Source organism: Rhododendron vialii, chromosome 2a, assembly GCF_030253575.1.
Source record: "Rhododendron vialii isolate Sample 1 chromosome 2a, ASM3025357v1".
NCBI lineage: Eukaryota > Viridiplantae > Streptophyta > Magnoliopsida > Ericales > Ericaceae > Rhododendron > Rhododendron vialii.
Genome location: NC_080558.1, coordinates 5,752,547 through 5,767,284, shown reverse-complemented (window position 1 = coordinate 5,767,284; position 14,738 = coordinate 5,752,547). Strand labels below are relative to the sequence as shown.

The window sequence follows — 14,738 nt, the reverse complement described above, 5'->3', positions numbered from 1 at the left end:
CAAACTTGACAAGTTGAACAGCGTGCAAATACCGGCCGGAATCTCACCGGAAAGTGGTTGTAGAGCTGAAGCGTTCACAAAGTGATGCAATTTGACAGCGATTCCGGCACTTCTCCGGCGAGATTCCTCCAAAAAGCCACAACCCTGGTTAGTCTCCAGCAGAGAGACTAGCTAGCATTAAGGAACGAAGAGACCCTTACATAATACGAATTAGCCAATATGCATGCGATTTTTCCTCCCACCACTACATTTGGGCGTAACGGTTTTGGAAGGCCAAAACCGTTATGTATCGGCCATATATATTACTTTATGTAGCGGCCAATTTTTAAATCCTTGTAGGACCCTTTCTTTTGCACACCACATTAGCACATCTGGAACATGTGGCATACATCATGGCAAGAAATAAATAGCTGTAAGGAAATTCGATTATCTATCAAGAAAGTGATACAATAGTACTACAGGTCATTTATAACCAAAACAATATGGCAAAATCCGAAGAGTCTTAAAAGCTCAAATTATCGAGGTTCAAAGGCAATAAACTTCGGCACTGAGTGAATGGCTGCGGCCGTGGAGTCGATGTCTCAAATAAAAATAATGCCTCGGAAACAAATACTAATTGGATAGCGAAGAATCCAAAGTCGACTGATAGTACACGTGAGTTCTACGATACCGTCCTTAGATTCGTGCATGTATGTCGAATGACTCCGAACACATCTATGCCTCCAATCAAGTTTACCATATACTCGAACACCCGGCAGGCCGGCACTTCTTGTCACATAATAGTACAGACGTTGCTGGTACAGTAGATCTTGGCTGCGTTCAATGCAAAGTCAAGCGCGTTCAACGATACCTCAACCACTCTGGGCGCAAGATGCCTCCATTGCTGAAAATATAATCACATAAACATTACGAACACATAATACTGCAAGAAATTGCAACCATGAATATGAAGCTAGCTTGAGACCAAATTTTTTTGACAAAATACACCAGCGGGAATTTCACAAATGAAGTATTATAGTGTGCATGCAGGAAACTAACAATCTGGACAACTTCTCTAGCGAAGATGAGGTTTTTTTTTTTTTTTTTTTAAATCAGCAAAGAAAGTTGCCATATCAAGATGAGTTTCAAATTCATCAAGACCATCTCTTTGTGTTTATTGAATATGTCGAACGTTATTGTCAGTGTGGATAGAGATTGAGGCTTGCGTTTAAGATTGACATAAGATCGCTTCTTTGTGTTTATTGACTGTAATTAGTATTGGGTTTGGTTGTAGATCATTTTCTCCATTTTTGGATGGAAATTGGAAGTGCCGGACTTTTTATTGATTGCAATTTTTGATTCTGATTAAAAAAAATAAAAATTTCATCGAGACCATTGTACCCTTCAGATTGTAGCTCTCTCCATCGTTCAATTATCAAAGCAATTTCTCACAACCGACACGATTGAGTTGGCATTGTCGTTTCATTCAAGTAGCTACCAACTTCAATAATCAAAGTTCCACTCCAAAACGCATTATATATAGAGAGAAAAAAAGAGTTTTTATTCTTTATTATTTTATTGGTACAGTTACATACCGTACGGCATAAGATTTCAACTAGTATGACACTGAAGGGTTATCTATTTAATCCGCGAAGATAATTTATGTAAAACTCCAAGAAAAGAAAAGGTAAAGTAGGTATATGACAAGAGCGCCCAGGGAAAATATAGGCATCATAGCTAAACTAAAGAGACTAAGGCCTCGTTCCGCTAAGAAAAATAAATATTTTGATTATCTTTCGAATTAAAAGTGATGTATTGTGAGAGAATGATCACCATTTTCGTAAAGCAAAAAGTAAGTACTTAAAAAATACGAGCCTTAGTGGTATGGGACACAAATTTTACTATTTTACACTACAAGAAAAATTAGATTTTATAGCGTTCGGAAAACGCTATTAAATCATATACACAGCGTTTTTCCGAATGCTGTATTAGCCGATGTTGTTAAAAGTCTTGAACCTTAGATAGCGTTTTTAAAACGCTATAGTATGGTAGACTTTCAACAGGGTTTTTAAAACGCTATAGTATGGCAGACTTTCAACAGGGTTTTTAGAACGCTATAGTGTGATAGACTTTTGACAAGAATTTTAGAACGCTATAGATTTGTAGACTTTCTATAGCATTTTTAGAACGCTATAGATTGTAAATTTCTATACCATTTTTAAAACGCTATATATTGTAAAATTTCTATAGCATCTTTAAAACGCTATACATTTAGAATTTCCTACAGCATTTACAGAACGCTATAAGTTGAAAATTTTCCACGACATTAGGTTTTCTATTCACCATAAATTTTTGCCCTGCTGTCCATTGTAAATTTTTTACAACATTTTCGACCTGCTATTCCAATTGATTTTTAGCCGGTTTCTTGACTATACAACCTACAATCCAACCTGAATAGCAATCCACATAACAAATTCATACAATGCTTAAAAAAATAGATGGTGGCTCCAATCACTTCCTTGACAATATATTCACAATATTGCATACAAAACCAACAAAATATTTCCAAACATTAAAGCGATTACCATTACAAAAGAAATTCAATATACTAAATGTCCTTCCAACATTTCTATCTACTAGTATATACAAGCCCACCAAATATCAACAAAAAGGCCTTCCAAAATATCCGTGTATCCCGAAAGTGGAGTACAAGCCTTGTTACCAAATATCAACAAAAAAGCCTTCCAAAACATCTATGTATCCCAAAAGTGGAGTTCAAACCTTGACACCGAAATATTAACAAAAAGGCTTCAACCAAAACAGTCCTTCCAAAATCTATCCATCCCATAAGTATCAACAAAAAAACTTCAACCAACCAAGCGATAATGACAGCCATCACACTAGCAAGATCATACCTACATCTTCAGCAAAAAGTCACAACAGCACTTCTTTATCAACCCATAAACCTACATATGGTAGAAGCAAACATTTCAATTTGATGGAGTCATAACAATTTCTACTAAACATTTCCATTAGAAAGAGCATCTTTTTTCAAATTATTCGAAGGTGAGCTTGGTGTATCATGTTCAATTTTTTCCATATCATCCTAAAAATTATAATAAAAAATCATTGTAAATGACCAATGAGACTGTAAACATATATAACAAGTAGAACACACAAATAGCGAATGAGTTTGAATTTAATGCTCAAGCTGCCTCTAAAGCATGAATACTCTATTTTGGCCTCCGTACCACGTATCGGTATTCGATACGGATACCGATACTCTCCATACGTATCGTGTCCGTGTCCCATATCCGTATCCGTGCTTTTTATCTTGGACTAACAAGAGAGGTGGTGGTGCGTATAACAAAGTCAAGCATGGCTTATGCATGCTAATTAATACTACAGTACGACTACTAGATTGGGCCGGTTGGTTATGACTCTTATCTCGATGCTTCCTTCCGAACACACAAGCACTCAAATAGTGAGCACAACTTGGGTCTTAACCAAGGCGTGCAGACAGTCGTGATTCCCGTCCGGATGGTGCACATGGGATCAAAGAAAACTCAACAGTGTAAAGCTAAAACCTGCTACCAGGTTTTTGAAAAAGCTGTGTGAGCACATGCACTATAATTTAGACTATAATTTATCAAATATGCCGATCGAGTCAAGTGGTTAAAATGTCCTCCCTGATGTCCCCGGCCAACCCATGTTTATGCTAGCATTCCCCTGGACAATTTCAAAACCACAAAGTTGTTTACTATACTTGTTTCTGTTGGGTCAAAAAGCATTACCCTACTCCTACTGCTGGGTCCCGTGTTGTCTACAAACAAGTTACAGTAAAGTTAGATCAAGAAAGTAAGTCAGTATGACCTTGGTGCGTTGATTCCCTTAGATCCACCCCACTAGGGATCCATTGGGTTTCTAACCTTGATATCAGTGGTGGCATAAGTATCGCTAATATGCTGTGCGGGGTGTGCATATGCAATGCATCTGCTTTAAAGTATTCCTTAACTGGTGAAATGCAACTTGGCCAATTCGGCATTCCTAAGTACCCTCAAAAAGAAAAGCAACTTGGTGGAGTAGGAGAAATGATTCAAATGCTCCTGAAGCAAAATTGAGCACGAAACTGGACCCAGAATACTTGTGCTCAACCTCGCTCCCGTGGCACAATCCTCCAAAAAAAGTCTATCCAGATGTCCAGCAGCAAACCCAATTTATCTTTTAGCCTTTAGGCATATCTAAAACTCTAATCTTTAACTTAAGCTTTGTGTCTATTTAGGTAGTAAAACCCAGAACAAGGTGACCCATCACTAATTTTTTGGTATTCTCACTAATAACCACAATGTCCACTGGTGTTGACAGATTCAATCAATACCCCAATTTGGCATAACACCCTTGCCATTGATTCAAATTCCGTAAATCAAATCACAACACCAAACACCACCAAGCATCCCAGCAATTACCGAAACCCGTTAACCATCCACGGCAACAGATCTCCAGGCTAGATAAGATTCTTAGCAAAATCAGCTGTTTCAAGCAAAAACGTGAATCACTGGACACCCTATGGCTGTAATGTGTTTATGATCCCATGAAATGACTCTTGGGGATCCCGGAAAGTTATCTGTTTAATTTGTTTGGACTCCAAGGAAGATTCTAAGTGTTAGACATTTAGGCCATCCTTGCTGGGGGGAATAAGGCACCCAAAAAACAAACACAAATATCCCGTAAAACAGCCTTAAACTGAGCAAAAACCACAGCAGAAACACAGCAGAACAGAGCAGATTTTCAGCACACAAGTGAGCTACAAATGTGCAGTTTTTCCAGCAATAACACAGAGGAGGAAGTAGACTTATCTGGGCACAAGAAAACTGAATTTTCTTTCACAAATCCAAGCTTTACAAAGCTTACTTCACATCCAAAACATAGCACACACAAGACCACACAAAACCCTTCTTTTTCTCTCTTTATGTTTTTCTCTCTTCTAACATTTTTTTCTTCTTTTTTTCTTACAAGGACTAAAGACATGCACATAGAGCTACTTGATATACCCAAATTGGGTTTACACTTAACATATTTCTTACAAACCTTTGATTCAATACCATATTGGTAACGGGCTATCCACATAGATAGAGAAAAACAACATATTCTTCTTTTTAAAAAGCATGCATTACTTTGATCAAACACCTTCATACTCAATGTTCCTTTCAAAGCTATTAACTGTTTTCTCCTAAAAAGCAAAAGAACGTCAAGTTTCTGCATTCTCGTCATGTTATGCCTACTAATGTCCTCCCAAATAGTTAACTGATGTTTCCTAGCCAAAAATAGACAACACTAAAACTAGGTATGCATAAATTCTGGTATAGCAATGTACCCTCCAACATGGAGATCATTAACACAAGAAATCAGGCATATTTATCATCCGAGAGAATACTTCAATATGGAGGAGAGTAAAAGTACAATACCCTGGGGAAGAAGAGTCCAGAATAACAAAGTCAGCAGGCCATGCGATGGTACTTCCCACAGCATCTACGATATAGGTCATATCACTTGGAGCCCTCCACAGAAACTCTTCAGGTTTCTTTGCCACATCCACCCAAACTTTCATTGCATTAGGGCCGATCGGAACACAATGCGCACAAGAATGTGGATCACTTGAAGCCCAATGCCCTTCCGCAACTACATCTCCCGTCCCCATCCAATCTAGTAACTTGCACTTGGTAATGTCACTCTGTGGATGACATGTTACCGATGGAGAAACAAGGGGTGTAGTTGGTGTTGCTTCAGTTGTTGCCGGATTCTGAACCTAGATAGTTCAACAATGGGAAACAAATAAAATGTCATTAATCAAACTAGTCTGAAATGACCACCAACGAAGAAAATGATAACTGACTTACTTGGCTTTTCTTGAACTCGTCAATTGTATTTCGCATATCCGACATTTGCGACTTCATTTGAGCATTTTCTTTACGTAATTCAGCAAATTGACCATTCATTTGTGATAATATAGTTAATCTTGTTTGAGTGACTCCTTTTCCAAATGTTCTTACACGGCCATTCCTCTCGGCACCAAGCACTTTAGAAACAGCATCTTCTTTCAGATTAGTTGAATTCTGTCCATTCCGTTCAATTTTTCCCATATCTTCCTAAAAATGGCATAGTAAAAAAAACAATGCAAATGACTAATGAGATTGTCAAACATATACAACAAATAAACCACACAAATAAAGAATGAGCCATGGCCTTTACAATCTTTTGTGCAACATTCTTGTTCTTGGGTTTTCCATTCTTGTCTCTATGTCCATCGGCCCAAACAACGGCTCTACTTATGGAGTCAACTTTTCTTTTCACTTTCTAGAATAAAAACAAATATCTGATTAGAATTCAATTGAAGTTATAGTTTATAATATGAAGTCCAATGAATTTTGATACTGAACAAAAGAAGTATTACCAGCTCAGCAGTCAACCGTGCATATCCCTTACGACTCATTGTATGCTGCAGCTCCAATTGTTTCTCTCTCATAGCTTTAAAGTTCTCGCTTTTCACCTAAAGTCAAGAATAAACCAAAATCAAGTTCTAAATGCAGCAGAGAAAGGGTAGTAGTGACTCCTAAGTATAGGAGAGAAAAAGCCGTAGCAGCATGAAAATCACACAAGGCTGAATAAGGTTACAGCAGAAACAATAGCAAAACACCCTCATAACAGGCTGCAATATAGCAGCAACCCAACAAAGCCGCAGCAGAAACAGATCAGTCCAACAAAGCCGTAGCAGCAACATTACTGGACAGCCAAAATAATGCTGAAGCATGGATGGAAAGCACAATGCAGTCCTATTTTTGGAACATTTCACAAGTACACAAATGCCCAAACATTGTAGCCCATAGCAGAACCATAACAGTAGCAGCTGAAACGGAAAAATAGCCAAACATGGACTTCAGAAAAGTAGCCAAATAGCAGCCAACGCACGCAAAATAATCACTATATAGTAATGAAAGCAAATGCAGACTTGCATCCAGACTTGTAAAACATAGCACAGTGGCAGCCTGCCTGCTTACTGCCAAGTCATGATCACTATATAGTAATGGGTCTCTCTCTCTCTCTCCCTCTCTCTCTGATTGAGTATGGTCCGATTTGAGAAATTATGGTTTGCTGCTAAAAGATGAAAGAGGGATTGAGTAAGGTTTGGGAGAGAATGTCTAAAGTACCCTTTTGATGGCGCCAGAATAGGTAGGGTAGGGTGTTTTGTTAAGTTTTCCATCCATGGTTTGGACGGAAGGGAGACATTGTCCTGACTAGGTAGCGGTTTTATAGTTGAAGGGGCAAAGGTGTTCAATTGGTAGTTGGAGGGGGAAGTAAAAAATTTTGGAATAGTTCAAGGGGTAAGTACATATTTTACCCTTCTAAAACCTATCAGCTTCGCAAGTAGCCACGCAGGTCTAGTTTTTCTACAAAGACCACTCATACCTTCCAGTTTATAACAAGACCAATTATGCAGCCCTTTGTAACAAAACCAACAAGCAATCAGTTAGTTAATAAACTTTGGAAAAACACACAATACATATACTCTAGTGGACTTTTGAAGTTGCACTATTGTACAAAACACATACTACATAAACACACACTCCAACCTATCCACTCTTGGGCACTATGTCAGGATAATGTAGGCAACTAAGGCATGTACGAAAAATCAAACACTCAATCAATCCTAGCAAAAATCAAATCACACCTGTTGAGCACTCTTTGAACTGGTTGTTTACTTCTACCAATGCAGTATTCTTCTATGACTGCGGAACCAAGAAGCAAAAGAACGATGAAGGTCAGGATATTAATAAGGAAACAAAGGTAAATCCATGCACTGAAAATAATACACCAATATTTATGCAAGATGAAATCAGAACAATGAGCTTTGAATGTCCATTGGGTTTCGATTTTGAAGTCCTTCATTTCATTTGTGGTGTCCTTTGGTGCAGAATTGATCTCACCTGAGGATTTATTGCAAGCGTGTTTTCTTTGGAAGAATGCTGATGTGTTAGTGTTGTGTATGGGGCGTCTTTAAGGAGAAACTGGGATTCTATATTATCTATTGCCACCCTTTGGCTAATGCATTTTCTTAATCCTAAGCTCAGGCCTTAAGCTATGTAAGTTGTTTATTATACTCCACTTTGTTGAACAGTCCAGTAATGCTCCGGAAGTTTGATAGTAGTGTCATGGTCATCCAAAACAAGTCATACAATGACGAGAAGGTAATCTTTTTCACCCGCACCTAAGTTCTATTTTCTTATGGTATATGCTGTTTGTATTTTTCGCACACCCATCTTTTTCCTATTTTGTGTCTCTGTGAGTGGGTCTGTGGACTCATGACTGAAGGAGTGTTCGGTTGCATAATTTTTCTAGTCTAGTTTAAATAGGTGGCAAGTAGTCTCTTCACATCAAGAATAAATGAAAAATAAATTTATAGGGATGACTACTCAACTATTGGTTACTTGCCAATGGTTTGTGGTTCATACCTATGTCACGGAAATGAGCAGTGGGAGCAAGAATATATGTGCCAGAGCATGTTATTCATATATGAAAACTCTGTGTTTGTGATTTTCTTGTTACTTTTGCATGAATTATAATGGATAGACTGCATTCTATCAAAGGCTTCCCTCATCAAGGTTCAGAATAGCGTAGTATTGACATCTCATTCAGATCTGCAACCGTCCAAACATTTTTTCTTTTTGAAAAATAATAAAATCTGTTGTGCGCTGGATGTAAGGACCAAGGTGCATAAGCCATTTGTAAGTTTGTCGCTTATGTAGCAGGAGTTTATTTGCTGATATCTAATTTGTCTTTTAATTTGGGAGTTTGACGCAAGTCAATGCTATCCACGTTGGTGTTGAGGGTTCAAATTAAGCTCCCATAGGCGAGGATGGCTTTGTGGGTGCTAGAATGTTCTAAACTTGTGCCACCTTTTGCAAGTGCTCCACCCATGCAACTAGTAGCCCCTACCCCAAGCCCCTGGGAGAGTACGTAAAACGATATAAATTGTCTTTCGATGACCACATTTTCAAAGTCATCAAAAGAAAAAATAAATAAATTGTGAACGGAAAATATAGAATATGTTGTTTGATGGCCAAAATAGTGAAAATGAACAAACTATGTGGACAGAGGGTGTAGATCCCTAACTTTCTGTGGATTTTCTATCAGAACATGTTGCTACATGATGCCCTCATCTCATGTGATTCCCCCCTTTGTTCCTGTCGTGTGATCCTCATGTGAGGAGAAATGGAGCTCACGACAGTCCCATTTTGATTATCTCTGACTTCTATTTGTAGGTCTCATTATGCAAACTATCCATGGTGGAATCTGGTTAATCAAACATTGGTAGCTGTCAAAACAAGTTGGATTTTGTCTGAGAAGTCCATTTCAATTTTGACAATCCCATTTCTATTGAGAAAAAAATGATTAGAGCAGAGACACTTTCCGATATCCAATATTTGATTAACCTAGATGATATACAGATCTTAAGACTCCTATATGTCTTGGTATGTAGACGAGTTGAAAATGTGACTAAAACAAAACCATTTTGATGACTATGCCCATAAAGCTATATCATGACTTTTGGTTTGTCAGGCAGCACCTATATAGCAGTCTCAAAAGTGAGAAATTCGAGAACTGGAAGAAAGAGATAATGGCTGGAAAATGGAGAAAACCCTTTAAGGTTATTGGTTGCCACTTCCCGTCAAGAATGACCTCAACAGCGAAAGTGGAAACTAGATTCTGGCCTAAAATAGTAGTTTATGAGTTAGTGAAATTCATTGGAACTTAGTGGTGAATTTAAAAAGCAAAATGCTTTTAGCATCGTAATAAGATACAATAGTAAAGTTCTTCTGCTCTTAGTATTAAACTGAAAAGTGCTAGTTCTTTTTCTCAAATTTATGACAATAACTTAATATTTAATGCCATACGGATGGAACATCTATATAGTTCTCTTACATTCACTCAAATAATTTAGGGACACTAGAATCAGACATTAAAACTCAAGTAGTGGACCGCTTCAAAGATTTTCTTTATAGTTGTTTCACAAAAGGTATGGTAGGAGCCCACATAATGAACCAAAGCATGCCTATATCGATTAAAAGATTATTACTTTTGCTTGGAATCTCAAAAGCATGCCTATATAAATTAACAAATAATCACTCTTGCTTGTTATTGGAATAAATAAATTAGGGGCCCTTTTTTGAGCTATTCATTACTCTAATCGAACATGCAACCATATCACAAAAAAGACAAAACAAAGCAAAGCCCAAATTCCTAAACACAACAAAGCCAATTGAAAAAAACAAAAAAGTCCACACTCCCAAACAAACTTAAAGCCTTAGAAGCACGGATAAGTCTACAGCCTCACTTATCCATGTCCGAAACGTTGCGAACATGGACACGACATGACACCTGGAAACGCCTAAATAGGTGTCCTATTTTAACTATTTTTTGTGTGGTCAATACATTGTTGACACTCTAGGACTGTATACATGCCAAGGACACCTTAGGAGGTTAAAATGTAATTTTTAAAAGTTGGCCCAGACTTCCCTCAGAAAAAGGGGAAAAAATTGGCCAGACTAAAAATTCTCATGATTATCAATCCATGAATTCATGTAATAAATCCTAAGCTTGTGTATAATGTTTTTACCAAAAACAGAAAGAAGCTCTTTCCTTGACTCTCTCTCGTACATGGCATATTCTCAACAAAGTTTATTTTTCTTCTTCTTTTCTACACTTCATAAGATACCAAAAGTTTCAGTATGTGTTTCGTGTATCTGGTACAGATTTAGAAGTACCATGACCAGTATCCAGTACATTACGGGCATTTATAAGTGCCCATGCTTCATAGGTTGTAAGGGCGAAATACAGTGGGTAGCCTACGAAATTTTGGCAGTCATAAACTGTCAATTGACTCCTCTAGCCACCCAGTGGCTCCACCCTTGACGGGACCAACTGTTGGAAAAGTGTGGGGTGTGAATTTAGAGTTGGCGGAGCAAGTTAGTTTGATTTAAATTCAGTCGTGGGGGGGTCGCGGTCTTCCATCTTGGAGTTCGTAGGGATTTAGTGACAAGGTGAAGACCGATTTGCCACTAGGAGATTCATACTCCACTTATTCTTCGAAGTTGTTATTTTGTGTTTCTTTTTGATGAATGTGCTAATTTATATTGATGGTTATGTTGTGACAATCCTACTTATGTTGTTTCACCTCCTTTTACAGATCGTAAATGATCTCAAGTTTACCGTAAATCAAGCAGTAGAACCTGTGGAGAAGGGAATTTCTAGTTTTAATCAGAAAATGCATAAGATCTCAGAAAACAGCAAGAGGCACGATAAGGAGAGGAGGAGAACAAAGGATTGATAGCATAGCATGCAAAGCCCAAACTCCCAAACAAACTTAAACTACATTATAAAGTTTAGTCACGCGGGTAAGTGTAAAATATAAATAATCAAGTCAAACAAGACAAAAAAAAAAAAAAAAAAAACGAGGAAATCCTAACTTGAATCAGAGTCCAAGAAAAAATTAAAATACAATATAAAGTTCCTTGTACAGAGGCATGGCATGCAAAGCTCTGGCTAACATGACATTAATCGTATGAATGAAACATGTTAAAACCCCAATGATCTTCTTGTGTTTTCTAGGCAAAAGTGTACTCAATGTTAAGCCCTAGTCTATATTTGGGCAAGAATCAAGGAAAATCGAACTGAACCTGTTTAGGGCTTCTCTGTTGAATGACTCTTTGCCTCCGTTGGCGCAACAGTTTGATTCTTTCTGTATACGAATTAGGGATCGAGCATAAAAAGAGAGAAAAAGAGGGAAATCACACAAGAAAAACAATTGATGGAAGAACAACTCACTATTGAAACCCAGAAGATCCGAACCACGCTGATATCTGATACGGAGTGATTAGAGAGGAAGACCACGGTGAACAGAACTCACACGATCAACCCATCTGAAGAGAATCGAACTCACGTTGAACAGAACTCACGCTTGTATCTGATATGTGTTCTTCGAGCGGCTGGAGGGGGTGGTTGTGTACGAGGACGCGACGGAAGCCGAGAGCTTAGGGCGTCGACCAAGGGGGAGGAGGTTTTCGAGATGAGCGGCGTCGACCAAGGAGGAGGCGGTTCGAGATGAGGGCGTCGACCAACGACTGTAGCAGGAGAGCTTCGCCGAGAGCTATTGCGGGCTGGTGGAGGACAGGCGGAGGGGTAGGGTGAGCTTCGGGGTGCTGTTTTGTGAGAATCTGAAGAGATTGAAATGTTTAGAGGTCGGCGCCCTAAATTAGGGAGGGAAATCGCAGAGGGAAAAGGGGAAAAGAGATGGGCGCGCGAAAAAATTGGTAGAACGCTGTAGTAGAATAAATGAAAACGCTATATTTTTCTTTCCCCTTTTGTCCGTGTCTCATTACTCCTCTACAATAGCATTTTAAAAAAAACGCTATCAACTTATGCTATAAAAAGTAGTATTTGTTGTAGTGTTAGTTACTAGACACCAACCCTTGGGCTCCTTTTACTATTTACATGCATATGATACTTATAACGCAATACCCGGAATCATTCCTGCGCGGTATTGTACATTGGTACCATACCCGGAACGTTGGTACAACGTAATCTTCTGGGCCTAAGCCGAATTACGTGCAACTCTAACAAGCCGAAAAGGAAAAACACCCAGCGAGTTGGCAAAAGGTACTCACCGGTTTGGGTCGCTCATAAAGAACAACAGCATTTGTTGTGGATGTTGGTTCTTCAGTAATGGTAACAGATGAGCTTGGCTGAAACAAAACACAAAACAAACAATCACATGAAGGCCACCATCTCTCAACAAAGCTATACTTATACATTGACATAATGAAATAAAAAAGTTAATAGATCTACAAATTCATTATTTGGCTCCAATAATGAGTATTCATGGCCGCGAAGAATTACTTCTGACCGCAGAAAATTACTCTTGGTCTCGAAAAATTACTCATAGCCGTAAATAATTACTCACAGCCGCCCACGAAGAATTACTCTTGGTCGCAGAGAATTACACTTGGCCGCTAATAATTACTCTTGGCCGCAAAGAATTACTCCTGGCCGTGAAGAATTACTCCTGGCCGCAAATAATTACTCATGGCCGCATAAAGTTACTTTTGGCCGCGAAAAATTAGATAATCATTACAAAATAAGAAGACATTACAAAAATAAAATAAAAAATAAAGGTTCGGACTTTCTGAATGGAGTGTTAGATATCTGTTTTAATTTCTGGAAAGTATTTGAGTAGTCCAGAAATACTATGTGGTATCAATATATTTGCGTTTTAATTTCTCTAGAGTGGGTCACTTGAGTCTTTTGACCCTACTAAATTGAAAAATTGCTTAAAATGTCCATCGATTTTACTGATTTTTGACATTCTTAACACCGTAAAATATCTTAAATTTATATTTACGTACCCACCAAAGTTAAAATTGTTCCTTTATCTATCAAATTTAAGACAATGGGACTTCAGTTATAGTTAAGTTAATCCCATTGTCTTAAATTTTGGCTCCACCCATGCTTCTAGGGCTATTTTTCTCACATACATCTGTTTGTTACGTGATTTGCTGGTAGTATCATGTGAACAATGCCACAGGATACTCGGGCAGTATTGAATAATTAACCGTTAATTCTTGCTTCAATTACCTCGGGCTGGTTCGAACAAGTAGCAATCCCTTGCATTCTCTTGGCTTCCAACAAGGCATAGTTATCCAAGAACTGGGAATGGTGATGGCTAAAGTCGTTGCGTTGGAAACAGTTTGAACATATGCAAAACAAGTCGTTGCCGCTGTCAAAGCATACGGAGCAAGTGAAATACATGTCTGGGATGAACTCACCACACCCGCCACAAAAGGGCCTCCCGCTTTTGATTATGTAGAAAAGAGCCATAACTTCCATGAATTCTAGGGTTCCATTGTTGTTGTTGTCGAGTTCTTTGAAAAATTGGCTACTGCCCATTTTTACGTGGCCTTTGTGCCCACATAAACCCTAGAAATTCATGGAGACTCACTTTCCCATCGTTATTGTTGTCGAGTGACGTGAAAAGATCCCCTGCTGCTGTTTTTATGTCCGATGAGCTTTAATCGTAGTAGAGTTTGGTAGTCTTGACCAAATCCTCCATCGTGGCCTAAAACAAAAATAGAGAAGCATAATTCAATGTAGAAACATCCAATTCAAAAGCTTAAGCTATTAGGTGGAGAGGTTTAACTTATATGAAGTGAGATTACCCATTTCATACGCAATACGCAAGCAACGTGAGATTTGAGATTTTATGTGTCCTTAACATCCCCATCATTTGCAATGTGTTTTGAGGTCTGTTGCGTGTAATCTCTCAAACCAAATGAGACGGTTGGAGTATATTTTACACTTTGGTGAGATTATACATCGATGGTGTTTTGATTAACGAGGGCAATCAAAATTTAACTAAACAATGGATACGTACGTGACTCCTTATTATGTGTGCAGTCCAACCCAAAACAAACAGCTCTTACGAATAGGTCTTAATATTATTGAAATGCTGCAAATTTAATTCAGCTTATAATTGAGTTTGTATTTATTACCCAGTGCATAATCTGATTATGTGGTGTGGACTAAATTATTGGTTTGTTGTTCTCGTTCTTCTTTTTTGAATATTTGTTAGATTTCCATCATATTGTATGACTCATTATTAATCCATCTGGACAAGATAATCTAAAACACAAACAATTACGGCTGAAACC

General features: G+C 38.2%; 2 protein-coding genes across 2 annotated transcripts; both read right to left on the bottom strand.

The window, feature by feature from the left end:
- Positions 1-393: 393 nt before the first annotated feature.
- On the bottom strand, positions 394-14,112 carry LOC131317622 (uncharacterized). Its single transcript, XM_058347153.1, has 3 exons — positions 13,666-14,112; positions 12,699-12,776; positions 394-883 (listed from the first exon to the last, which is right to left on the bottom strand). The coding sequence occupies exons 1-3, from the start codon at positions 13,975-13,977 to the stop codon at positions 773-775; spliced, it is 501 nt and encodes a 166-aa protein (XP_058203136.1). The 5' UTR covers positions 13,978-14,112; the 3' UTR covers positions 394-772.
- LOC131317620 (uncharacterized) lies at positions 2,661-6,913 on the bottom strand. The gene is made up of 6 exons (XM_058347151.1): positions 6,652-6,913; positions 6,431-6,526; positions 6,229-6,333; positions 5,877-6,125; positions 5,445-5,785; positions 2,661-2,945 (listed from the first exon to the last, which is right to left on the bottom strand). Exons 2-6 carry the CDS (start codon positions 6,500-6,502, stop codon positions 2,933-2,935), a joined length of 780 nt encoding a protein of 259 aa, XP_058203134.1. The 5' UTR covers positions 6,503-6,526; positions 6,652-6,913; the 3' UTR covers positions 2,661-2,932.
- Positions 14,113-14,738: the final 626 nt, after the last annotated feature.